At 41.8% G+C, this 27,057-nt stretch overlaps 2 protein-coding genes and 1 non-coding gene across 7 annotated transcripts; all 3 read left to right on the forward strand.

Moving 5' to 3' along the window:
• Positions 1–1,191: 1,191 nt before the first annotated feature.
• pprc1 (PPARG related coactivator 1) lies at positions 1,192–10,816 on the forward strand. 2 transcript variants are annotated; one of them, XM_085296931.1, is made up of 14 exons: positions 1,192–1,334; positions 3,252–3,338; positions 3,475–3,624; positions 3,803–3,877; positions 3,965–6,038; positions 6,987–7,040; positions 7,822–7,882; positions 8,135–8,205; positions 8,320–9,037; positions 9,128–9,316; positions 9,420–9,498; positions 9,577–9,698; positions 10,016–10,167; positions 10,277–10,816. In XM_085296931.1, exons 1-14 carry the CDS (start codon positions 1,254–1,256, stop codon positions 10,375–10,377), a joined length of 4,014 nt encoding a protein of 1,337 aa, XP_085153057.1. In that variant the 5' UTR covers positions 1,192–1,253; the 3' UTR covers positions 10,378–10,816. The 2 variants fall into 2 exon arrangements, with proteins under 2 accessions (XP_085153057.1, XP_085153058.1); XM_085296932.1 differs by having other exon boundaries at positions 8,138–8,205.
• Positions 9,792–9,931, forward strand: LOC146561129 (small nucleolar RNA SNORA50). The gene has a single exon (XR_014888129.1). It is a non-coding gene; the product is annotated as a small nucleolar RNA SNORA50 (small nucleolar RNA).
• Positions 10,817–13,261: 2,445 nt separating the features above from the next.
• oga (O-GlcNAcase) lies at positions 13,262–26,435 on the forward strand. Of its 4 annotated transcripts, none has more exons than XM_085296933.1 (19): positions 13,262–13,780; positions 14,214–14,265; positions 14,358–14,455; positions 14,581–14,711; positions 14,809–14,980; positions 15,078–15,176; positions 15,278–15,562; positions 16,210–16,368; positions 16,471–16,661; positions 16,894–17,169; positions 17,258–17,461; positions 17,944–18,118; positions 19,560–19,613; positions 21,004–21,089; positions 22,205–22,309; positions 23,114–23,205; positions 23,286–23,478; positions 23,575–23,734; positions 24,014–26,435. In XM_085296933.1, the coding sequence occupies exons 1-19, from the start codon at positions 13,615–13,617 to the stop codon at positions 24,148–24,150; spliced, it is 2,835 nt and encodes a 944-aa protein (XP_085153059.1). In that variant the 5' UTR covers positions 13,262–13,614; the 3' UTR covers positions 24,151–26,435. The 4 variants fall into 4 exon arrangements, with proteins under 4 accessions (XP_085153059.1, XP_085153060.1, XP_085153062.1 ...); XM_085296934.1 differs by having other exon boundaries at positions 16,894–17,154; XM_085296936.1 differs by lacking the exon at positions 19,560–19,613 and having other exon boundaries at positions 16,894–17,154.
• The last annotated feature ends 622 nt before the right edge of the window (positions 26,436–27,057 follow it).

The following is a 27,057-nucleotide window of genomic DNA, read 5'->3' on the forward strand; positions in this document are numbered from 1 at the left end:
GGTCATTTCTCAATCAGGTGTTTCTCATTTTTCTAATGCTCCATACTGTGTAAACACGACAGACAAGCAAAGTCAGAACTAGGAATAGTCACAATAAAATAAAATAGAATATGAAAACATGGTTAATAGCAATGTAAACCATGTTAAAAACCTGATTTTAAAAAAAACATAGCAAAAAAGATCATTAAAAACAGGCAATGAAAGAATAATAAGCTATTATTTCAACAAAAGGCCAGGTTGAACTGCAATGTTTTCCGCTACTCAATATGACCAACCCAGATTGGGTTAGTCATTTTGGGCAGTTATTTTGAAGGATAATCTGTATTAACTTCATTCTTATGGCCATTGGAACATAAATTCTAGAGCACGACTGATATATTGGCCAATAATAGTTTTCTGCCAATATACCACCGTCTTTGGCCTATAAATCAAAATTTTAAAAGTAAAGGAGAGACAGGAAAATTGCCCTTCAACTATATTATCAATGTTGTTTCACAGTGTGTCCACCAGAGGGCACAAACAACAACCAGGTCATCCAAAGTAATTCACAAATACATTACCACCACATCTTAGTACAGGCTTGTAAATAACCATACATAACAAATGTTTAGGGAAATCTGTTTATGTTTCTTCTGTCAGAAAGAAAAAAAATATAGGCCAATATATGATATTTAAATTATACTAGATATTGGCATTGGTATCGGTCTCAAAACTCATATTGTTTAGGCTGTAATTAAAAACTGCACATAGAGAATCAACAGTGCATCAGTAAGTCAGCATTTTAGGTTAGTATCTCAAAATTTCAATTAAATATTTCAAAAAATGTAAAAATACACAGTAAGTAAGCTGAAATTTTGAGATAATAACCTGATAATAACCTGATATTCTTCACTGGCAAAAACAAGGCCGATTAAAACCTGCCTGAAAAAAGAAAAACAGTTTGGCATTGTTATTTCGTCGTTGTCTTTGACGCATAAGTACCAAATCTCTCTTGTAGCAAATAGAGACATTGTAGCACTTTGGACTACATCAGCAACTGACTATTGACTATTCATTCATGAGGCTGAAAACGTGGGTAGCGAGCTAGTTTGGAACTACAGGAACTACAAAGAAACGTGGCCGCTCAACCCCTGACCCCCTCTGCGTCATTTTGCCGGGAATGCTGCACCACGTGTCTCCAGCCGGTCTGCGTGCACCTCTGATTCATTACTTTTCATTCTGAAACGAGTCTGGGCAGGGAGTAGACCTCCAAGATGGCGGCGCGGTGGGGAACAGGCGAGGAGACTTTAACAGCGTGCAATATGGACTTTTTCCCTTTGGATACACTAGACGAGGTAACGAAAATGTTTTATTCTTTATTTCCTAGCATCTGGGTCCACTGTTAGTAGTGTTTGGGTGACTTTTGGGGGGCAGAGTGCTCATCTGTACGGGATGTACTGTGCACGAGAAAGTGACACGTGGATGCAACTGTAGCATAACAACTATAACTCACTGAAAAGGCGCATCTTATTTAGTGATTGTTGCAGCTTTATGACTCCGTGGTCTCATGTTTTGATAAATAATGCTCGCTGGTTAAATTTTCTTGTATTCATGGACGTTTGGTAACGCTAGCTGGTGAGTCAGTGTAGCTTGGCTGGCCGGCTGGCTAAGTGAACGAGGCAGGTTTTCTCTGACATAAAGCCAACAAGCGGTTAAATATCATCGTGACAGTTGTGCAGTGTTATCAGTAGTTGGCCTGATATTGCCTCCAGTTGTGTAGATGATATCAATATTACGCTTTTAATCTCATTTGCTGCACTTTTTACCCGATAGTCTTGCTCTTCATCCACAGATACACACGTGGCAATAAAAATCGCATTAACCCTGCCCGATTATTTTACAGTCCTTCAACTTAATACAATATAGTGTGTATATAATAACCACTGAAATAAGTGTTTTGTAAACAGAGTTATTTGCTCGACAGTTGATCTGATGCTTTATTAATTTAGCTGTGTAGTTTACATGCTTTGCCCTATCATTCTGCAGTAAAGTGTCAACAGCTCAGGGATGATGATGATGATGATGATGCTGTTTTATATCTAACATTGTACGTACTCATACTCACACTGGCACTGCTGTTATATGCAAGTTTTCATTCAAACTTAACTCTGTGTACACATGTGGTTCAGTGGGGGATCACATGTTGGATTCCCCCACACATGCGCACGAGAGACAGTCAAATTAAAGCTCACAAGCCGTTCCCTCGGAGTCCGCGAACTGTGGTTTTGTTAACACGTTGACGTGTTAATTTGTGCATTAAAGTGAAGATTTTTGCTTTTTAGTCGCATGAATTTAAGCCAGCAGTGGAAGAAGAGCTGAAGGCCCTGCTTCTGGTTTGTTGTAGTGCAACACGTGGGTTTGGGTGGCCTGTCGTTGGACGGGGTGAGGCGAAGATCAAACATGTCTGCACGCTGTGTGCATGTGTAGATAGAAACACGTGGGGCTCTGTTAGACCACTGCATGGCGACATTAAGTTAATTTTGTCGGTTATGTTTCCAGTGATAGGAGGGCCCGTTTGTAGAAGTTATTGCCATGTTTATGGTTCTGGAAGATTACCCGAAGATTAGTTTTACGCCAAGTCAGCCAACATTATATCAAAGCGCATGCTAATACGTTTTACACTGGTCAAACTGGTCTTGGTATTCACAGAACATGCTACTAGTATGTGCATAATTTAAGTAATGATTCAGGATTTTTTCTTTTCTTTTCTTTTTTTAATTCATCCATGGATGGATGGATGCATACATTTATATTAATTGTAAAGCAGATCCAGTTGTGTTTATGTACAGAATAGCCTCTGCTATTTTGTTTTTCCTCCTCCTGCAAGTTGGAATTAAAAACATGTGCCCTCCTTTGCCCGCTGAGGTTTCCTTTTCAGGCTCTTGTTTATAAATGCCTCACTTGAGCCACGGCCATGAAAATGAATGAATGAGATTTCTTGACCTGTTTCTCTGTTTACCTTTTGTGCACACTGTTCTTTATGTGGTTTTTTGAAATGACACAAGTCCACTCGTGATGGTGAGGCAGCCCAGTGGTCCATTAGTGACACTGCAATGGTGCCTCGCCTTGAAAGGTTTGGAGGAATGTGGAAGTTCTTTTTTTCACTTGTGCATTTATGGGTTTGTTTCTTTCTTTCTTTTTAAAGCAACAGTTAGTTATTGATTTGACTGCTTATTTCAGATTTGACATTTGTTTGCTCTCCCCCTCTTTAGACTGATGAGCTGAGCTCCGGAGAAACTCTGGAGGCCCTTCAAAGCTGCTTAAATCTGTCCTTCTTTGAGGACACACCGACAATAGAGGCAAGACTAACTTCACATTGTGTAGTATTACGTTTTCATCAACTTCAAGGAGTTATACAGTATTGTAAGCTCTGTATATTACACTACCTAATGTCCCAGACTCTGACCTAATTGTTTGTTTTGATCCTTTATATAGTCCAAAGTCCTAGATGATGACAACGAAGCCACGCTGCTAACAGCCTTGACGGAGATTCTTGACAATGTAGAAGATGAGAACCTGTCTCCGTTTGACATACTGCCTGACTCAGACCTGCTGTCAGGTCAAAGGGGCAGGGAACAGTCTCCGGTTAGTGCCCAGCAGTTGTACATGTGTCTGAAATTATCTCTGCTCTCAACATTCCCCAATCTGATCTTTGAGCACAGGACAGAGTGGAACACTCTGCTAACCTCTGTTATTCTGAACATACCTGTTTGCTAGTTTGTTAAAGTTAACATCAGTATTTTTTTTCTTGTTCACTCTCTAGCTCAGGAAATTACTGGGTTTATCACGTTCCCCTACAGAGAAAGACGCACCATCTAGGCCTTTATCAACTGGAAAGGTAGCGTCTTCCTATTTATAGTAATGTAAATAATCTTGTACTGTAGGCAGATTTTAACCAGATAGTTATGTTCCCATTTATACTCAGAGCCTCCCTAGGATACAGAAAAACTCTATGCAGAGGAGTGATGGGGAGGAAGAGGAAGACAGCTCCCTCACGCTGAGCCCAGTTGGGCTTGACTCATGTCCTGACGCTGACCTGTTAGACTGGGAGGCTCTGTCCTTCCTACATCCTCTTACCTTGGAACAGACAAATGAAGACGGTGTCTCGATTAGCCTGGGCGACCTGGTCAGGCATATCCAACCCTACTGCTTGTCGGTATGTGTGGAGAATGAGGCAGGGGAACAGATTATGCCGGAAGGAGGCATAGTGCTTGAGGTTGTGGACCGGGGGGAAAATGGAGAACCCATCCTGGCCATGACAGACATAAATCTACCAGTTAAAGAGCAGCTTTCAGAAAAAGAGCAGAAAGTTTCAGATGAAGCAGAAGACAGTTCAGAGCATATAGTTGTTGATGACGAAGACGATGTAACGGTCAACGAGGCACCCATGAAAATCACATCCCCAGAAATAACAGGAGTGTGTTTAGATGTAAAAGATGAGAAGACCGTTAAGAGCCAAATGGAAGAAATTAAAGAGAAAAGTCCATCCAGGAGGAAAAAGAAAAAGAAATGCAAGCAACAGTCTCATCCTTATCTTGTGGAAGGAAGAGTCCTTCGGAGTGGCACCATAAGAAATGCAGCACAGGAACTGCCCAAAGAGCCCAAAAGAAAATCTGTCAAAGAAGAAAAGAAACAAAAACTCCCAAAAGTTCCTGCTGCCTCAACCCAAGTTCCATCGCTGGTAAAACCTAAAGAAAAAGAGCTATGCCAAACTGAAACTCAACCTCAGACCTCCACTACAGCAGTAATCAGTGAAGTGACTGTGCAACAAACTAAAGTTAAATCTCTGTCCTCTAGACAGGACACAGTGCTGTTAAGTGCTAAACCTGGGAAGAGTGAAGACAGGTATACACCCACAACAATGAGTTCTCAGGATCCCAGTGAAGCTTCACAACAGCCAGTCCAAGCCCCCACTGAGCTCGTGAATGTATTAGCAGCTCCCCCTGTTTCCCTCTCTCCGGTGTCTTCAGAGATCCCGACAGCTGCTCCCATCTCTGTGACTCGCGAGGTGATGCTGAGTGCTAGTGAGGCTGTCCCTCCCGTGGCTCCGGCAGTCCCAGAGCCCAAACCCAAAGCACTTAGTTTAGAGGAGTATAGACGGCTTAGACAACAGAAAAGGCCTGCTCCAGTGGAAAAGCAACGCAACAATAGCACCAAGTGGCCTAGCCTCCCAGAGCTTCCCAAAGAGCTTCCCCCTATTCCCTGCCTGCCTGACCCAAGCCCCAAGGATCCTCGACGTCCCATCACCCAGCCGGCAAAAAAGGAGGTGGAGGAGGTCAAACCTGCGTGGCAACCAAGAGGACCATGTGCACCACCGACCCCCGAGGCACTGCTGGCTCCACCTGCCTACATGGTTGCCCCTTCCAGCAAGGTTTCACCTGCTACTTCAATTCCTAAACCCCAACAAACACCCGAACCGCCCAGTCTGCCTCAGAAAAATCCTGTTCTGGTCCCTAATGTAGTTAAAGATTCAGCCATGCCCCAAAACATCACTACTCAGCTTGCAGCACCTAATGTGCCTAAAAACTTTGGGGCTCCTAACACTCAGCTCGCATCTTCAGTAGATGGGAAATGTTCTCCTGCTCTTTCAGGAGGGATGGATGGAGTAGATGGAGTCCCCATCTCTCAGCCTGTATCTAAGTGTGAAGAGCTCACCAAGACCACTCTTAAAACCACTACAGATGAAATAAAACCCACTGCTGCTACTGGATCTCTTCCCAGTGTCCCCCAGAAGACCACTGTGGTTTCCCAGAAAGTGCCTGAGGTCACTGCTCTCACTTCCTTAAATATCACCATTGCGTCTGATAGCAAGTCCTCCAAATCCACAGCTGATGGTACCCAGCTGTGTTCCACTCCAGCTGCTAGTCTCTCGAACTCCCAGAGTCTAAAAACAAAACCAGTTGTTGCTGAAACTAAAGAAACACCCACAACACCAGTGGAAGCCCAAAGAGCAAAGAGTTCCACACAGGAGCTGATTGAAGCATTCACAAGTGAAATAGGTGAGCTTAAAGTTAAACTTGTGTTTTAAAAGCTTTAGTTTGTTTTTAGGAGTAGAAACATTCTCATACCTTCTCTTCTTTCCTTTTTTGTTTTTAAGTATTATCTTTCTTTGACAAGAGTAATTCACTGATATGCTATAAACTGTTGTCAGTGCCACAGCTTTGCTGACTTGAACTCACTGTGCTTAATCTGCTCCAGTGACAGGCTGATGTGCAAGAATCCAATATTAGAAATTATAAATTGTCTACTGTTAGAAAGCAGGAAAATGCACAGTGTCACTTTAAAAATCGACCCATTTGTGCTCTTCAGGACTGTTACGTACAATAATCTGTTTCCTGGCTGTCACGTTTTCAGCTGAGCCTTTGTCCTGTGTCCAGTCTATTCTCTGTACCGCTGTAGTTCTGCTCAGTTTGAGTGTTACTGTGAAAAGAGCTTTTGTGTACTGCATTATAGTACATGTAATAGTTTAAGGGGGGCTTTTTTGCCCATTTAAAGTGCCATGTTTTTGGCCTCTGCTTAACTACAGCTCTAAATAATGCTTAAAGTAGGCTTCAGTTCAATCTTTCACACTCTGATTTTTAAAATGAGCAGTTTTAACTCCTGAATCGTCAAGGTCACTCTCCCTTTAAGCCAGCTTTCTTCTGATTGGCTGCTTCTTGTAAACAACAGCTTTGAACAGCAGGTGGGTGGAGCTTCTGTGCTCACACCCCAGGTGGAGATGGCCATATTAATGATGTCCACTATCAGTGAATTCATTCAGAGCCACGAGTAGAACAAAGTGTCTGAAGCCTGATCATTTGGGTTTACTTACACATGTTGACGTTATTAAACTGTTTGAGCATCCACTATTGCTGGCAGTATATCTATGAGAGAAAATAAAAAGCTCTGCAGTTTGCCTTTAAATGAGCATCATTCTGTTATAATCACATAATGACCTTTATTTACAGGTATTGAAGCTGCTGATCTGACCAGTTTACTGGAGCAGTTTGAGGAAACCCAAGGTAATTAATAATGCTTCAGTTTTCTCTGTATCCACTCCATCTCAGAGGTTTCGTTTGAACGTTTTGCACACTCGGATTTATTTTACTTCCTTGAATTATAATTAGATGGGTGTTTAGGCCAGTAGCTCCGTGTGTCACATAGTGAAGTACCAAGCTAAATGTGGTCAGAGGATCAGTTTTCCTGGTTTTGTAATGGTGCAATGTAGTATGCAAGCTTGCAGCCCCATCTTTGGTTAGCAGTAGTGGATTAGTGGGTAGGAGTTGTGATTGACTTCAGGAGATGTGTGCTTAACAGGGGTTCATGCATGAACTTTCCTTTAGTTTGCAAATCACATACAAGAACCGCCTTGTAGTTGGTCTGTTACTATGGTAAATGGGTGAATTCCAAGCTTGTGTTTCTAATCAAGCCGTTTGTTTAAATTCAAAGATAATGGGGCATCTGTTTTTAACTGTAACATTCCCCTTTAAGAGAGATGGATGCTGCAGGGGCCAGAGAAGCTGCTCTGTGCACTTGTCTGCTCAGCTACTGGAATTCTGCCCCGTCTGCAAATCCATTTAACTCGAGCCCTTCTGTCTTTGTTTGGGCGGATGTACAAGGCCTGACTTATGTCAAGTGTTTGGGTTTGTTTTTGTTTTGTTTTGTTTAAATGCGCTTTATGTAGCTGCTGACTATTTTCAGTCCTATGGAAAATAAGCCCTGTACTAAAAACATTTCCACTGAGAGTTTTTAACCTCACTTTGTGCACCGATGCACTAACTTTTCTATTCCTTCCCCCTTCAGCCAAAGAGGAGCAATGTGTGTCGGAGGTCTCTGGTAGAGCAGCAGCTGTAGGAAACTCGAGGTGAGTTACCCTACAGCCCTGACGCTGCTCTGTGTGAGTGAGTAACTGTCTGTGAGAGTGAAAACCGTTTGATTTGTGTGACAGATTGTGTATGTGAGGAGGTGGTCCAAGCCCACCTCATGCCAAGACCTACCGCAAATCCTGCCAGTGCCTGGCAGCACTAAGGGCCATCTCGGGTTGGGCTGAAGACCACCGAGGTTTGACCTACGCTGTTTACCGCTGATATACTAACATACGCCTGTGCTTGCTCAGCAGTGTCGAACTGGTTCCAGAGAAGTCTGTTGTGGAACGTGTAAAAGCTAGTGACATCTCAAGCACTGCAGGTAAATGAGCATTTTGACTTGATTAATTTAGAGATGTTTTGTCTGCTCAAATGCTTCATTTATGTCAGTGTATACAGAAGTCTGAAGTACTCATGATATTTCCCTCTGCTTCAGCTCTGACACCTCCAGCTACTCCTCCTCATCAAATGTGGAAACCCCTGGCAGCTGTGGCACTGCTTGGGAAGAGCAAAGCCTCCGAAGCCTCCAAGTCGAGCCCCTCCAAAGTTATCCAGATAGAAGCTCGGCCTCTGCCCTCAGTCAGGCCACGTAGCAAACCCACGCTCGCTGCTGCCACTGTAGCCCCCGATTTGGCGTGCATGGATCATGACTATTGCCTTCCCAACAAAGGCACTCCCACTGCAGAGCCAGGCAAGCGTTGGAATATTAAACAGCAGTCCTTTATCACCATTAAACCCATCAGGCAACATACTCCAACCACTACACAAACAACCCCAGCTGCCCTGGCATCATCTCTCCAATCTACCATAAATCAGGCGGTTTTAACCAAAACACAAGTTTGTCCAGTGAAGCCCCTGGAGCCCAAGGCAAATAGGTTGGACGAAAGCTCTGTTATGGAGACTCCAGATGCTTCTCCTACTCGGCCAGAGACTGAATTGAAGGAAAGGAGCCCGAGGAGAGGTCCGTTGGGAAGGTCATACCGTCGCCATGCTGCTTCTCGCACACCCAGCCCCAGATGTAGTTCTGAAGAGAGGCCCAGAGGTCGGTCTAGAAAAAGATCACATCATTCTCCCAGTCCAATGTCCAGCTGTTCAGAGTCAGACTCCGATTCTTCTAGATCTCGGTCTAGATCACACTCTCCAACAAAGAAAAGGTTTGTCCCAAAACATGTGTTTGATTCAGATGCATTAAACCTCTTCACTGATGTGTAATGATTTCCCTTTTCCTTCTTTTTGATTTTTAGGTATCGTCACCAGAGCAGTTCCAGCTCCTCGTCCCGTTCCTCCTATCAGCCTTCTGTGTCCCGCTCTCCTCCCAGAAGGAGAAGGTATTCCTATTCTTCTTCTCGTTCTGGCTCTTGGAGTCGCTCCAGGTCACGATCTCGGTCCCCTCAAAGACGGGATCAGTGGAGTAAAGGCAGACAATTGTACAGGTACAGTACTGTGACTTCTCTTGGTAGCTGTTTCATTTGTGCCCTACATATACTTTGAGAAACCTTGAAATGACGAGTAAAGGCTTCATCTTTTCTTCTTCAGTCCCTCATATCGGCCCAGCTATGGTCATGCTCCAAAGCCAAATGCGGAAGAGGTGAAGAGACGCAAGGAGAAAGCCATTGTAAGTTAATTATTCTAGGTATAATTAAGTGAAATGATTCCAGTAGTTATGATGTAAAACTGATGGACTCTCTTCCAGGAGGAGCGCCGCGTTGTTTACGTTGGTAAAATCCGGGGAACGATGACCCAAAAAGAACTAAAAGAGCGCTTCTCCTGTTTTGGCGAGATCGAAGAATGTACCCTGCACTTTAGAGACCATGGGTAAGTAAGCTCCTCGTATTATACATGCAAACATCTTACATCACCACTTTTTCTTAGCATAGAGCTTTTGGGAAGGTTTTGTAAATGAGAAAGTTGCACTGTCTTTGAACCTTCTTGGTCTTGTCTATGACCTCTTAGGCCAAGCTACAGTGCTAAAGCAAATTCAGGCTTGTTCATAACTGGAGCTTCCTGGCATCACCACCAGGTGGCTCTTTTAAAAGCAAGTTACACCTTGAAGCTATGTGCGAGTCCTGTTGCTGCCCTCTCTGCTCAAACTAAAAATGAGGAGGAATTAAACTTTTGGTCATCTGCCACAGGGACAACTACGGCTTTGTGACTTATTACAACACCAGGGATGCTTTCACAGCGATTGAGAATGGAAGTAAACTGCGCAAGCCTGACGAGTTGCCGTTTGATCTCTGTTTCGGTGGAAGGAGACAGTTCTGCCAGAGCAACTATGCTGACTTAGGTATGCTTTTAAATTTCCAGATGCAAAAAAAGTTTCTGCATAACTCTTTGATTTTTTTTTTTTTCCTCTTCTTATTTTTAATGCAATTCCGTCTCTATAATCATTTCAGATTCGAGTAGAGAGTACGAGCCAACGCCTGCAAAAGGCAAGTATCATGCACTAGACTTCGACACTTTACTGAGGCAGGCCCAGCAGAATCAGAAGAGGTAACGAGAGGCCTGCAGCAGGACGCAGCAGATATTTACCTCAGAGCTGACGATGGCTCCTCACCTGCAACACTGTTTACAGTTTAGCTGTTGCATTAGGGATTTGTTTTTTGTTCTTTTTGTAATGTTGTTTCTGCAAGCTAACACCTTCTATTGAAGTGAAGATTTATAATGAAAAAAGCAAAAGGAGGCAAAAAAATTGAATAATGGAATAAATACAACAATAATTTTTAAAGTTTATTTAAATGTACAATTGAACTTGAATTGAATGGAGAGGGAAATGTTTTTAAAAGGGTGGAATAAGTAGAATGGCGCTCCCTAATTATTGGGAGGAGGATGTATTACATTGTAATGTATTACAGACCTCAATAAAAAAGAAAAATAGTTTTGTTTTTTTTCTCTCACTGTTTTTAATTAAATTTGAATTTATAATTTTTCTGTGATGTAATTGTTAATTTCATGGAATATGTGATGGTTCAGACTTGGTGCTTTGGTTTCAGGGTCCGAGTGAATTCATCAATTCAAGTTTTGTAATTCTGAAGAAGAAAAGAGTTGAGTACAATAGCAGTGGCTCATTTCTGCTAAGCGTCCCAGTGGGCTGGTATAAATAATAATGGATTGTATTAATATAGCGCTTTTTGGGGCCCTCAAAGCGCTGTACAATTCCACTATTCATTCACTCTCACATTCACACACTGGTGGAGGCAAGCTACGGTTGTAGCCACAGCTGCCCTGGGGCAGACTGACAGAAGCGAGGCTGCCATATCGCGCCATCGGCCCCTCTGGCCATCACCAGTAGGCGGTACGTGAAGTGTCTTGCCCAAGGACACAATGACCGAGACGGTTCGAGCCGGTTACAAGACGAACTGCCAACTCTTTGAGCCACGATCTAAATGAAAGAACCCCAGAACTGTTCAGCTAAATGTGCTTATTAATGTCATTGGTTAAACTTGAGATTTAACCAGCATTTCCTGCTGTGGTAATCATTGTGTTTTCTAAAAAGGTGAAATTCTCTCCCTGTCATAGCTTTCTGCACTACCCCAATGAAAAAGAGCCATGTTTAATATTAGGTGTCACACTGCCACAAGCCTGTTGCATGGATTTTGTCATATTTTTAATGTGTGTGCTGCAAAGTTTTCTATTCAGTTACATTTTTAGGTCACTTTATACCATAAGTTAAAGATCTTACTGTATTGGGGAGAGAACCCAAACAATTTAATGAGTCTGCACTGTCACGAAGTGCTGTGACAGCGCATCATAGCAAGGGCTACAGCATACTAAGCCTATGGCACCCTAACCTGATCCAGCCCAAACTGTAAGCTTTATCAAAAACAAAGGTTTTAGCCACATTTAAAGGGTACAGAGGGTGTCTGCCTCCTAAATCTGAACTGGGAGCTGATTCCACTGGAGAGGGGCCTGATAGCTAAATATGAAAGTTTGTTTCCACCACTGAACCAAAACGTAATACTTTGAACCCCATCCATAATTCCAAATTTCAACTAACTTACTTCAAATATCAAGTTATTTTCTCAGAGAACGGAGTAAGTCGAACTACTGCGATAACCTGAAATCTTGACTACGGATGGAAATTTTTCTTCAGTGGTGGAAATGAGCTTCCATAGCTGAAAGCTGTGCCTCCTGTTCTACTTTTAGAAACTCCAGGAACCACATGTAGGCCTGCAGCCTGAGAGCAAAGTGCTTTATTAGGATAATATGGCACTAAGGTCTTCAAGATATGCATTTAACTACTGCAGAGACTCCACCCATCCTACATCCACCTGTTTGACCACTGCCCTCAGGGAGATGCTACAGGTCCAGCCAAACCAGGACTAACACACACTAACACACTGTTCCAGTTTTTTTCCACAAGCCATCAGCTGTACTGAACACACACATCAGCACCTCTCACACATAAACACCACCACCACACAACACAAGTGCAATACCTCAAAGCAACCTTGCACATCTGTATAAAGCTTTAATATGTGTATAGTTGGCATTTTTAGATTTGTTTATTGTTAGCTACTTGTTTGTTTTATTGCTATTTATTATAAATGCTGATAGGAGAGGGATCTTGATATAACAGCTACCCACTATTTTAATCATTTGTTATATTCCTTTTGATACTCTTTTTTTTTTTTTTACTCTTTATGCAATTCTTTCATTAACTTTTCTTGGCTAGCATCAATGACTGTGTAAAAAACATGTACAAATCTATTCAGGGCCATTGAATTTATTTTTTTGTCCTGACTAGTTGACCTAATCTTTGGACTCACCCCCTGGATATTGTGAAAACTCGCAACCCTGTTTTGTAGTCATTGTAGTAAAGCACGCTGTGTACTGTGGAAAAGTATAACTGGATTATCTTGACGATTTGGAACAAAGCATGCGCATTTTGCTGACACAGATCATAAACAGATGAGCAGCACCTCCCCTGTTTGAAAGTGGTGTTGGAGCTTAGCTGCATTCCTAATATGGGCTGGAATTTAAAGATATTACACAGCCGGCGAGATGTTCAACGCAGTCGACCAACAGAGCGAATAATTGCCACCCTCTTGTGTATTTGATAAATACGTGCACACTTTGTATCCCCGCTCATTGATAAATGAGAGAGATTGATGATGTTGTGGGTAAACACGCATAAACCAATCTGTTATTTAGCTTCATTATTGCTACATATCTGACTACTATTAAGTGTATTGAGTAAAAAAAACGGATGTCGTTATAATTTTGATGTACATTTTGCCCACAACTGGTTACAAAGGAGGCTAATCCTATCATGCCGTGAACTGAGGTGTAGGCTATATCTTTAACTGTGTAAAATCTTTGCGGTGTTTTGTCACGTACATCTAGTTGTGACTGGTTTGAACTGGTTTCGTGAGCATGCGCACTTGGTGTAAACAGGAAGAAACGACGTAAAGTAGGTCAAATCCACCCATAAAGAAGAGAAAATGCACGGACAGCCACGAGCGAGTGTTTGGTTTTTGTTTACATATTAGCCAAACTAAATGATGATTTGTATCACCTGATAGTAATTTATATCACAGCTTGTAAAACCAGTCAGGGTCTTTGTTTCGAAAACTCGATAGATTCCTTGCGTTAGCTAACATTAGGCTCAGAGTGACGCGGTTTATTTCCACCAGGTTTGCCTGGCAGCATTCGCCTGCTGACCTACATTTGAAAATATTCCCTGGGTTCGTCGCAAATTTCGTGACTTTTGTATCGAGCGAAACGTCGAAAAATGGTTCAAAAAGAAAATACGATAGAGACTCCTCAAGTGGATGGTGAGCCGAGCACCAGCCCAGTCTCCGGAGAGCCTTGTGCAGAGGTCCCTGGCCCGGTGGAAGAGACTGTGATCGGAGTCGAAACGACGGGCCTCAGAAAATTTATAAGCGGAGTCGTGGAAGGTAATGTTGGAGAAAGATTATGTATGTAGTTTGGTATCGTCACATATATAAATAAATAATAAATTTGTATCTTAAAATGCAAATATGCTGGTTAATAAAAAAAATTACCCTTTAAAATTTCATAGGCTTACGTGTATATACAACACGATCTAGTTAATCGCATACAATCAGAAGCTAGGCGTCGAAATGCTGCAGTAATTCCGCTGTCTGTCTGTACATGATGAACACAGTGCTACACTTCATGAATTTAAAAGGGACGTCTTTATTTGGGCACATTCCTGAGTAATTCAGAAGCTCAGTATTAAGCAGATTCAAGCACGTCGGCACCAAGGGGCAAACTGTCGAAGCGACTAAGCAGCTCGCTGTGCATGCAGGAAACGCACATTAGGACTGCAGGGTGCGTGGAAACTGAATGTCGTGTTTTCTAACGCAGGCTTTTATGGGCGGCCATGGACAATGGAACAGAGGAAAGAGCTGTTCAGGAGGTACTGTGGATCATTTAAGACTGCATGTTGACAGCATTATAGCAGGGTAACTCGGATTGTTTTAATGAGTATGAAAAAAATGATTTTCACAGGCAGCAGAAATGGGGACTGAATACATACCTTTACGCACCCAAAGATGACTGCAAACACAGAATGTTCTGGAGGGAGCTGTATTCAGTGGAGGAAGCAGGTGATTACCAAGAATGTCGTTGGGGAGACGGGGGAATGATTGTATGATACTTTTAAAGTGAGCCAATTGCATATTAATTATAAATGCACAATAATTTACACTTTTGTCTTTCTCCTGTCTCCTAGAGCAACTCATGACTTTAATCAGTGCTGCTAATGAGCATGGGATAGAGTTCATCTATGCCATTTCCCCTGGATTAGATATTACCTTCTCCAACCAAAAAGAGGTTTCTGCACTCAAGAGGAAACTTGATCAGGTATTGCAGCATTTTTATGAAGAACACATTGAAATCCTTCTTGATGGATATCTACAGCAGTTTTCTGTATTTTACTATGTCATTTCTTCCCTTTCAGGTTTCACACTTTGGCTGCAAGTCCTTTGCCTTACTTTTTGATGATATTGACCACAACATGTGCCCTGCTGATAAAGAAGTGTTCAGTTCTTTTGCACACGCTCAGGTTTCTATCACCAATGAAATCTACCAATATCTTGGCGAGCCTGAAACCTTCCTCTTCTGTCCCACAGGTAACTTGTTTTCCTTGTTTTTTGTACCTGCCTTATTTGCTCATTTTGTGTGTGTTTGCGCTACTTGCTCACTTATTTTTCTCACCGTCAAATTCAGAGTACTGTGGAACATTTTGCTACCCAAGTGTCCCTCAGTCCCCTTACCTCCACACAGTAGGGGAGAAGCTCCTGCCTGACATTGATGTGCTATGGACAGGCAAGTCTAACAGTTTTCCTTGAAATTGCAAACCTATTCATACATGTCTATGTTGAAGACTTAAAAAGAATAATTATTTGGATATGTTGACTTTTCTGTAGGCCCCAAAGTGGTTTCCAAAGACATCACAGTGGAGTCTATTGAAGAGGTGTCAAAAATCCTGAGAAGAGCCCCAGTAATCTGGGACAATATTCATGCCAATGATTATGACCAGAAGAGACTTTTCTTGGGTCCCTACAAGGGCCGCTCCACAGAGCTCATCCCCAGACTGAAGGGAGTCCTCACCAATCCAAACTGCGAGTTTGAATCCAACTTTGTAGCAATCCACACTTTGGCCACCTGGTACAAGTCTAATATGAACGGTGTGCGCAAGGATGTGGTCATGAGTAAGCAACAGAGACTTCTTTCTTTTGTTTGTTTAGTTATTCTGCAAATTTCAAAGCATACCACAGACAGAAAAGATCCAGCTTGAAATGAGTGGGTAAAATGTACTTCATTAAGCAATAAGGAAGGAGGGGAAAAATGAAGATCAGTATCAAATAATTTTATCAAAACCCTTTATGCCTTTGAGGCAAAGGGGTAATTTAACAAAAATAAAACACACAGGGTTTTGAAAATTTGGGTGGGGGTGTACTTATAGTTAGCTGGGGAAATGTAACACCCGATGTAAGGTTTATCGAAACTAGGAAAACATTTCCGCAGTCTGGTTTTAATATACTATACATCTATTTAAGCTAAGTAATGCTTATACAAGCGCACATGGAGTGAAAAGAATCCTGAGCATTGGATTTCTTAAACACCTTTTAAGTTTAGGCCTCAGCTCCTCATATCAAAGTCTGAAGTCATGGGTAGGTACACAATCTTTAGTTACAAGGATTTTAAAGTTTCCAAAAGTGTCATTATCAGTATAATGCTTATTTTGTGTTGATGCAGTATACTCTCAGTATGAAGTTACTGTCATCTTGCACTGAAATCCAGATTATTAATGGATGTACTTCTGTTTTTTTCTCTCCCCGCCTTGCCCCTTTACCAGCTGATGGTGAGGACAGCACCGTTTCTATCCAGATTAAGTTGGAGAATGAAGGCAGTGATGAAGAACTTGAGACAGACATGCTCTATAGCCCACAACTTGCTCTAAAACTGGCTCTCACAGAATGGCTTGGGGAGTTTGGTGTGCCTCACCAATACAACAGTAAGTTTAATCTCCATTAATTTTTTTTGTTAATAGTTTTTAGCAGCATCACCTGAAATGCCTAAAAACCATACCGTATGCACTGACACTCTGTTCTCACAGGCCGGCAGGTGCCTCAGAGTGGTGCCAAAGGCACGGGCATAGATGTGTCATCCATGACTGCTCCCTCTCTTTGCTCCTCAACAACGGTCACAACTGTGTTCCAGCAGCCCATCATGTCTCCAGCAATGCCTGCTCTGTGCCTGGATCCAATCTCACTTCCTTTGGCAAAAAGACCTCAGGAGGAAGAGGAGGTGGAGTTTGCATTATGACACAGTTGTAGCACTTGTGTGACCTTAACTCAATTGCTAAAAGTACTTGTTTTCTGTTCATGCAGCTCATCACCCAGTAAAATAACCATTGGGTCATTGATTAAAGGGCTAATAATGAAAGTAATTGTCCTCTCTTTATAGTCTGGTACAATCCAGACAGAGGATTGTACCAGACTATCTACAGGTACTTTAACTTTTTACTGGGCATGTGCAGGTGGAGGTGGAAAAGAAGGATTCAGATGAGGAGCCCATGGAGATGGTGGTTGAGAAGCAAGATGAGGCAGAGCCAGAAGCCGAAGTCGACCCAGAAGAGAAGCATGCAGGTCCTATTTTAGCTGACAAGATGGCCGAGGACCTCAAACCTATGGATACAGACAAAGAGAGTCTGGCAGAGTCCAAATCTCCTGAGGAGTCAATTCAAGAGGACTCTGGTAATGATATCGCCCCTATGCAGACAGATGATCAGCTCAAACAGGTGCTGCAAACATTAGTGAGTCATTTCTCCTTTATATCTGCATTTGAAGGCAAAAACCAAATTAAAATGCTTGCAAAGTCTCATTGCTGATTTGGGTCCACAGGAAGTGTTTGTACCAGGGCCCAACGAAAAGGCACTGTTCACAGCAGAGCCTCTTACCCTGGAGGACCTGTGCTTGCTGGCAGAGCTCTTTTATCTGCCTTACGAACATGGACCCAAGGCCATGCAAATGTTAAAGGAGTTCAACTGGCTAAGAGCCAACAGCAGCGTCGTTAGTGTCAACTGCAAGAGGAGAGAATCTGAAAAGGTGGGTGATTTTACTGAAACACGCACATGGAGTGTGTTCAGAGAAGGAGGTCCATTAGATGGCTAGTCTGTTATCAACTAACCATGCTGTTCATGGTGCAGAAAACAAAATGGTGGCTGTGTAGTACCCATACTGCCCATTGGGTGGTGTGGTTATGACGGCAAATGGTGTGCTTGGACTACAGTTTAGTGCTGTGCTTTTTGTGTAAACTATGGCTTCCCTTTCTATGCAGCTTGTTTTGCTTTTAGTTACATATTCACACGTCACAGTGGAAAAGTACAGTTGTAAATAATTTCAACACTCATGGCCTATTGGGACACTTGTATATGATATGTCATAAGTGACATGAGTGGGGGTTTTTTTTTTTGTTTTTTTTGGGGGGGGGGGGGGGGGGTTTCTTCCTGCTACCACAACTCTTAAGTGGTTTAATGCTTGCGTTTTCCACCAGTATTTATCTTTTTCAAACATTGTGTTGAACACAGGTGACCGAATGGCAGTCACGGGCAGAAAAGTTTGAGGAGATGTGCTGCTCAGTCATCCAGATGTTCACACGGCTATCTAATACAGCTAACCGCACCATCCTGTATGACCTCTACTCTTACCTCTGGGACATCAAGAGCATCATTTCTATGGTCAAGTCTTTTGTCCAGTGGCTCGGTATGTATAAAGGGAACCACGGGGTCCTTATTCTTAGAGAGCAGTAGTTTAGCGTAGAGTCCATTCAAGTGTTGTAATCCTTTACCATTCTCAGGAACACAGTTGCATACAAATTACTAAAGCACATCATTTTTAAAAAAAAAATAAAAAAAAAATAATGAAAGAACAAACAGTGTAATGATGGCTCATTTAGCTGCATGGTTTCCATTCTAGACCTGGACTATGTTATTTTTAAGAATGATATGAGACAACAATCTGAATAACAGTAATATTTCTAATCTTCTGCATCAGTTAATGTAGGATTAGTTTTTGGCAAATATCCCCAGCTGAAATTGGTAGCAGGTTATTTGATTAGTTTAGAAATGGGTTAGGTCAAATGCATCACATTTAAATGGATATAAATCTATTAATTGCGCTTTAATTTGTTGATTTTTTTTTCCTTCTTTTTTCTAATCTGACTGAATGCTGCTTGCACTGCTGCTGTGCTCCCTTTTTATTCCACAATTTGCTCCATGTTTGTCTAAACTGAGTATCTGTGGAGAAAATGTCCCAGCAGGGTTACTGCTGCTTGCTGTGTATCCAGTAACATCACTGCTGCGTTCCCACACAGACACTTGCTTCCATTTCTCCGTCTGTGGGGATGGGCACAGGGGAAATCCCAACCCCCCTCCCTTCCTCCATGCCCTAGCGCGCACGCGAGCTTGGAGAGCAAGTTGACTGACTCACTGTGGAAGGCCATTCTGGTGCATAAACAAGGAATCAGAAATATCTAAATTGTCCTTAATATGAATCGCATGCATATATTACAAGAAGGTTGTTGGACTTTTAAGCTACTGAATCATGTGCTCACTCTGTATCAGAGGAGAATGCATCACATTGTAAAAGAGGATATTCTTTCTTTCCCTCCCACTTTCATCTCTCTCTTAAATTAGTCTTTCAGGTGATGTCCTGTGATACAGCATGAGTGACATGGAGTCTTCTCATGACATCTCCATCTTTTCATGGAGTGTTTGTTTGTTAGTCTGAAGCACCAGCATGGCCTGTAGGTTACTCCCTGTAACCCAGTTTCATTCACAGGTTTCTGTCCTGTCTGGCTATATGGTAAAGCTGAGGTCTCTGGCCCACAGTACACAGCAGGCAGCATACCCACACTGGCAAATCCACATTAAAAGTCCACACTGCCGGCTTGATGCTTCAGTAAATGGTCTTAAACGCTCAAGCCTCACCAAAGAAGTTAAAGCCCCATAAATATAGTTACCTGCATGAAGTTCCCAAATATTGACTTCTGCTTTTGCTATCAGCATTCATTTCATCAGTCCCCATATTTTCCCCCCTAGTGGAAGCTGTGCAGCCGGCACTTAGTCACAACCTCCCTGGTTATTGCACTGAGAACACTTACTAATAACTATTTTCTACTGTTTTCTCCCTTCACTATGTACAGATGGAAGAATCCACAGTACAAGTTTCTACTGCTATTGGATCGACAGTGGCCGATGTATGCATATGCAGGCGTTGTCTCTTATGTTCATGTATCAAATTGATCTTTGTAGTTTTATTTTAAAGCTAAAAATTTAAAAGTAAAGGAAAGATTTGGAGGAAAGCAAGCTGCCCTCTGGATGAAGTCACATTTTGCGCAGCGATTTTAAAGTCTGAATACTAAGTGTTAACTCCCAAATTTCTCTTTGGCAGCATCTCTCTAACTTGTTTTTTTGTTTCTGTCAGTAGGCCTGTAGAATTGGCTCAGACCAGCCAGATGCACTCACTCAAGGGACCTTACACTTGGTTTTATTTATATTTAATATGTAATATTTGAGTGGACTCACCCTAAAAAAAAAAAAAAAAAAAAGGGGGGGGGGGGGGGGGCAGAAAGACAAAAGAACAAATGTTCCATGTTATTCTGCATAAATGTCACAGTGCTGGATCGGTGCCGTTGCACTACATAATCGGCTAGTCTTTTGCGGTACCCTTTGTGGTTTTTAATCTGGATATCCAGGTTCCCAGTTCCTTCCTGTGGCTGCATCTGTATGCTGTGTTGTCAGTTCATCAAAGGAAATGTTTTAGGTATCAGGGAGAGATTTACATGTAAAGCACTGTTAGGTGTCCTGCACGCGCGCTGCATTTGTCTGGTCACATGACAGGGCTTCTTGTCAACCAGGGGTTGGTTTTTATTAGCAACTTGAATCAGAAGCTTGCTCATTTGTCTTTATATTGATTGGGTTTTAATAATAAGCTGAGAGGTCCTTTAAGTCTGGAAATGCTGATCATGCTGCCTCTCGTCTTCCTGGTTTTTAATGACTTGTGCTACCCCCCCCCCCCCCCGTCATGTGACAAGGCAGATAAAATGAGAATGTGACTTCACACAAGGTGCTAATATCAGTGGGGTGACGGCAGCTAAAGCTTACTTTGGTAGCCCATAGACGGATTTTATTTTTTTTATCCCCCCCGCCCCCCCCCCCCTCTGTATTGGTCATGAAGTCTGTCAGCTTCTCAAATGAGAATTACCCTCCTGAAACACTGAAAATGAAAGACCTGCATCAAATAACTTGCCACGTGGACACCATGTCACATGGAGCTTTTGGGTAACGTTTTGCATTTACAAAGGTGCAGAGCAGTTTTTTGTAAAAGTAATGTGCATCTTGCACCAGATTCCTTCTAGCATATATAAGCTTTAGATGCTTGAGCCCCATTTGATTGTAAAATATATTCTCTACATATAATTCCAAATTGGGTCCTTTTATGTTTTAATGATTAAAAAAAATAAAAATTCATAAATATTTTGCTATTAGATATATGACCCCCTTCATTCTCATCTCCCCACTCCCTTCATCTGTATCAGAGAGCCCCATCCTGTGGTAACAATGTCCGCTTGGCTCTGCTCCTAACAGGGTGTCGTAGTCAGTCCTCAGCACAGTTCCTTAGAGGAGACCAAGAGCCATGGGCCTTTAGGGGAGGTCTAGCAGGAGAGTTCCAGGTATCTAATGCACCGAATTTACAGCAATCAAATGGAAAAAAAAAAAGAGAGAGAGAGAAAAAAAGAGTGCTGTGAGCAAAGGCGACGATGGTATTATGTGCATAGGTATGAAGGGGTTTGGTCTGTCAAAGGTGAGCTGATTGCAGTGAGTTATGCTCACGACATCCAGGCTCCATCCCCTCCACTTGATCTCCAAATATGTTTGTGCCCTGGCATTACTTTGGGATATTGGCAATATCTGTGAGGGGAGTGGGTGACCTGAATTCCATGCTGGGAGGGGAAAAAGACAAACAAACTTAAAGCCAGTGTTTGGCGTGGCATCTTCTGATTGTGTTGCTGCTTCTGATCAATTTTGGTTTCTTTCAGCAACTGCTGAAGGAGATGCTGCTTTTCCCTGGCGCATGCAGCGCAAGCGAGTATGGTTAGGTTTTATTTTCATGACATATCATTTCTTTGCAGGAAAGCACAGCGCTCAAAGCCAGCCCTTTGCGAGCGCACGCGCAAGCATCGCAGCGCCAGCGAGAACGCAAGCATGTACGCGATGAGAGAATTCCATGATTAAACACATCAGTCCAGTCTAAAGTGGTGTTTCCAGCCCAGACTCCCAATGGCAACCAAAATGCTGTTGAGTGACTCAGTTGGCAATCATTTAATTCCCCGTTTTGGTTTTTTGTTGCTTGGAGTTCTCTCGGTCTTTCTGCGCTAGCATCATTATTTTTCTCAACAGGAGGGTCCTGCGCAGCGAAGTATTGCGATGCCTTACAAAAGGGAAAGGAGCATCTCCTTCAGCCAGTAAAACCTTAGTCAGACCAAAACGCGAGCCTTTTTTTTTTTCTTTTTGTTATGTTTGCAAATGTCTGTTTGTAGTTGGTGCTGTGTTTCTTTAGCGAAAATGAGAAAGAAGTGAGGTTTGCTCTTGTTGTCCACTGTCAGGTCAACAAGGAACAACAGTTTATATACTCAAGTTGTCTTCAGACTCCAAAGCACTTTTCTGTCTTTAGTTCCTTTTGGGTTGATAGTGGTTCAACTTGGCAAACACACAGTGAGGCAGTCAGCCAGACTAGCACGACACCTTTTCCCTGTGAAACTGACCCTCCTTATTTTGATATCCACAGCGATTGTTGCCAATAGATGGGGCAAACGATCTTTTCTACCAACCTCCACCTTCATTGCCATCCTCAAAAATCTATACCATAAGGCCGTACTTTCCCAAAGATGAGGTGAGATACTTGTTGTTTTTGTTTGTTTTGTGTGTTTTTTTTGTTTTTTTTCTTAAGCCACACTCCTGTAGTCCTTTTTATAACAGTTGTCAAGCACGGCAAAATTGTCTTGTCTTGAAGGAATTTCTTTAGCTTTGGCACGTTTACTTGTTAATTGATTAGGTTTGCTCATTAAATGTCACAAAACAGTTTGTCACCAGACCTCAGATATTTGTATAAGTATCCTGTCATCTTCCCCTCATTTCACATAAGTGACAAAATGATGAAGCTGCAACATGTCTGTCTTGGACATCCACATGTTTTGTATGAAACTGATTTACTTCTGGAAAATCCCTTCTAACTAATATGTGACCATATTTTGTATTTCGTCACTTATTTAGTTCCTCTGAGTCTTTATTACATTATCTAGCAAAAAAAAAACCCCACCCTATAAGCAGTTTTTGCCAGGCCTTCAGCACTTTTTCAAATTTTGATGACCATGAAGCTGCGTATTGCCGACATGCGTTGAACACATTAAAACAAATGAAACAAAAAATGAGACTGTAACATTGCATTCACAGGGGATGTTTAAATTTAAAAATAAAATAAAAAAATGTGGGATTTATTATAAATGGATTTTTGTCTTTATATTGATTGTAGTGAAAAGCTACAAAAGTCTGGACCAATATTAATGTAAACTGCAAGCTGAGTAATTCGCAGAATCCATATAACTTATGAGTCACTTATTCAAGTAGAGTTAAAGTTGCTAAACTTGGTGTGAACGCAACGGTTTCATTAACAGCTGTTATCGGTCTCATTATGCAGACTGCAGTCTATAAAATATGTAAAGAGATGTACTGTGAAGGCACGGAGGATGTACCATTCTCTGATGACGATCCTGACCTCATAGGAGACAGGTAAGAAAAGGCACATGCATTTGTTTGCAGTCCACACATTTCCCCATTCCCCTTATTAAGGCTTTAATCTGTGTTCACAGGTTAGTAGGAGGTCTCCTGACACTCAGTTCGGACTATGGGTTTGTGTTGGAGGATGATGAAGGGATCTGTGGTTATGCTCTCGGCACCGTAGATGTTAAACCCTTTATCAAGAAATGCAAATTGAGCTGGATTCCCTTCATGCAAGAGAAATACCACAAACCTGACTGTGATAAGGACCTCACAGAGGCTGAGGTATGCTTATAATCCATTTCTTTCTATCGTAATATTGAGCGTTATTATTGTGCGTCCTTTTATTAAGATTACTAAAGCACTCTTTCATTATTGTAGAAGATGATACTGAGTTTCCATGAAGAGGAGGAGGGTCTGCCGGACTCTTTCCTCTCCAACTTTCCCTCTCTCATCAAGGTTGACGTTCACGCCAAAGTCACTGACCCCAGTGTGGCCAAAAGCATGATGGGCTGTCTGTTATCTTCTCTTAAGGCCAACGGTAGGTAGCAGCCAATCGTGTCTTTAGCCCCCTGCCTCATAACCACTCCATAGAAGTATTGATTCATTAAGTTTATTTTTCAAGTTTTAGTAAAGTGGAAAACAAAGGTTCACTTATCTACATGTAATGTGTGCATGAGGCCAAAGTCCAAAACGACAAGATTAGAAGCCTAGATGACTGTTTTTTATCATAAAGGCTTCTTTACCCCTTTTAGATTTACTGTAAATAAACCAAGGGTAGTGAACTTTGGTTCTCTTTTCTGTGTCCTTTCTCTCTCAGGATCCCACGGCTCGTTCTGTAAGGTTCGACAGACTGATAAGCGAATGTTGGACTTCTATAGTAAGCTGGGATGCTTTGAAGTGGCCAAAATGGAGGGCTTTCCTAAAGACGTCATCATTATGGGCCGTAGCCTTTGAAGAAACATCCTGCAACAATGACGGACAGAGCGAGTTGACATAGTTTAAACGTGTTTGCTACCTTCATGAGAAAACTTTCATGGTGATTTTTATATCACGTTACCAATCTGGGCTCTTTTTAGGATTTGTGTGGAAGCACAGCGGATGTCTGTGCCCCCCCCCCCCCCCCCCCTTAGATGTTTTGGCTCTACTGGATTCAGCACGTCGAAGGCCAAGGAGTGATCTGTAATCTCTTTCATTCAGTAACACATAAGTGGAACCCCTTCTCTGATCCCACTATTCCTTCCTAGGAGGAAGGAAGAGATGACTCCTTGAGACCTTCTTAACCCACCTCCCCCCCCCCCCTTTTTTTTTTTTTTTTTTTTTTTTTAAATCCAGTGGCCATTACATGAATTTTACCCGCATGCCTGAAATCGGCATCTGTATCTGAAGGCTGAGCTGTGAAATGAGGGTAGCCCGCATCTAGTGTCGTAACTACCGCTACATCCTGCTTTCCCAGATGTGACATGGAGAAATGGTATAGTCGTTGGCTTAGGTGAAACATCTTTATGCAGGATGTGAAGTGCTGTTTGAGAGTTTGCCTTTCGTTTTCACATCGTGGTATTTTCGGTCGCTCCACCACATACTTGGAGATGGATGCCTTTTTAGGTAGTGTGTTTCTGACAAAATTGATCTGAAGCACCGTGTGTGTGTGTACACATGAAGGGTGAACAGTTGTAGCTTTTTAAGGTTTTGCCAAGCCCTGAATTAAATTGTTGCCACAGGCCAACAAAGCAAACGTCAAAGAGGTCCTTTTGAATTTCTGTTCTAGTAGTAGACATTTGGAAAGCAATAAAAGCTTTCATGTGTTCATTAACATGTTTTTCAGCCATTGCCTTTTTGTTCCTTGCCTTATCATTTTAGCTTATAATTTCAAACACAGCTAGAGATGGCACGTTGACCTTGTTGTTTTTCAAATTCCAGAGATGTAGCCTCACACTCACAGTAAAGCGTCTTGGTTTTTGCTCTACCAGATCCATAACGCAAGCACAGAAACCCTTCAGTAAACTAAGCTGACTAAAAAGCTGATATTGTACCATTTTTAGTTAAGTTAAATTCTATGTTTATCTAATATTGTTGAAATGTTTGTCTTTCTAACTTTGCGTAGTTAAAATGTCAAATTTACCACAGTTTGTTTCGTTCCTGTTTGAAAGCACGAATGTTTAAATCGACACTTCCTGAGAGTAGTACACCACGGGACCAAAATGTGTTAGGCTTTTTGCGTTGCTTTGTTTTTTGTTTTTTTTTTGTTTTGTTGTTTTCTTTTTGGTTGAAATGATGAAGAATCCGAAATCTTCTGTTCCTCCACTAATATGAAACTGCTCATTTCACCAGACCTGACGGGCAAATTCACTCATGTCATCCCTTAATGCTTTGTTTCAGCGTTGCATACCAGTACATGTATTTTCAGCTGCGTTTCAGCGAGGCGCTCTTGGGATCACTGAGGTTGTTGAATCCTGTCACCAAATGTGAAAATGGCAATGGTTTCAACACTGTTTAGTTCAGTTGACGTGGTTTGGAGCCGAAATTCATACCCTTCCTCCCTCACAAGCTCTTCATTGAATGTGTTTTTAAGTCAAAGCTATAATTTGCTTTTATGAATTTTTTTTTTTTTTTTTTTCTTTTAAAAAGCACTGTCACTCATAGGAGTGTTTAACCGGTTAACTGAGGATCTGTGGTTGTTACTCAGTAGCTGCCTGCCAATGTGATGTTTTGAAACTGTGCATTCATAATGTGCATGAGTTGTAATGGATTTGTTGTGGCAGATGCTGGGGGGGGGGAAAAAAAAAAACTCATCTTCATGCTACATAGAGGAAGAAGCATGCCACTCAACCCTATGAATATAATACTGTTGTTCTCGGAGAGTCTGTAAACTCTGTCGATCATAAAGTGTTGTTTTGTTTTCTATATTGAAACTGATGCTGGTTTAGTTAATCTCTTGTCCTGTACAGCCGTTTTACCTGTCAGCCAGGTGTGAAACTCGCCCACGGGATCTGCTATCTGTCTGCTGAAACAGCAGTATAATTTTCACACTTGTCTTAAATGGTTCATTTTGCAGTTTGCTGATGCTTGAGCTTTCTCCTCTGCCAACTAGATTTGATTAATACTTGGCTGTGAAAGAGAAAGGGCTCCAGTGGTAGATTTTCAGTTAAGGGGTGGGGGGATCATTAAAGTGAGTTTTCCATTGTAAAGTTTGTATGTAAAGTATATAAAATGGAAAAACTAATAAATGATAAGTGACTGTTGCTTTGTCCTGTGCGCCACTATTTATCTAGAAATATTTTTTAATACCTGTCTGCAGTGAAAGATTTCATGTAAGGTTTTTAGAAGTAAAGGGAAAGTAATATCTTTACATAAAGGAATATTGACCTGTTCAGATGGGTCGAAGTGACCTTTGGTTTAATGTCCTTGTTAAAAGAATCTTTATTGCAAACAATTATGTAATAATCAACAGCCAGTGGTTAGGTACACCTGTTCAACTAGTCATTAAGGCAAATATCTAATCGGCCAATCACATGGCAGCAACTCAGTGCCTTTAGGCATGTAGACATGGTCAACATACCTGCTCAAAATCAAACCAAGCATCAGAATGGAGCTAAAAGGTGATTTTTTTTTTTTTTTTTTTTTTTTTAAAAGTGACTTGAAATGTGCAATCTGTGATGCCAGACAGGCTGGACTGAGTATTCAGAAGCTGATTATCTACTGGGATTTTTCCCAAAGTAATTTCTAGGGTTTATAGAAAGTGGTTTTAAAAATCAAAATCAGTGAGTAGTAGTTTTTTTTTTTTTTTTTTTTTAAACGTAGAAATGACTTGAGGTCAGAGGAGAATAGCCAGACTGCTTTTGAGCTGATATGAAAACAACCATA

The sequence above is a fragment of the Mchenga conophoros genome, linkage group LG13 (assembly GCF_057382185.1).
Source record: "Mchenga conophoros isolate Kocher_MC1m ecotype Shallow Benthic linkage group LG13, M_conophoros_male_GT1.1, whole genome shotgun sequence".
NCBI classification, from domain to species: Eukaryota; Metazoa; Chordata; class Actinopteri; order Cichliformes; family Cichlidae; genus Mchenga; species Mchenga conophoros.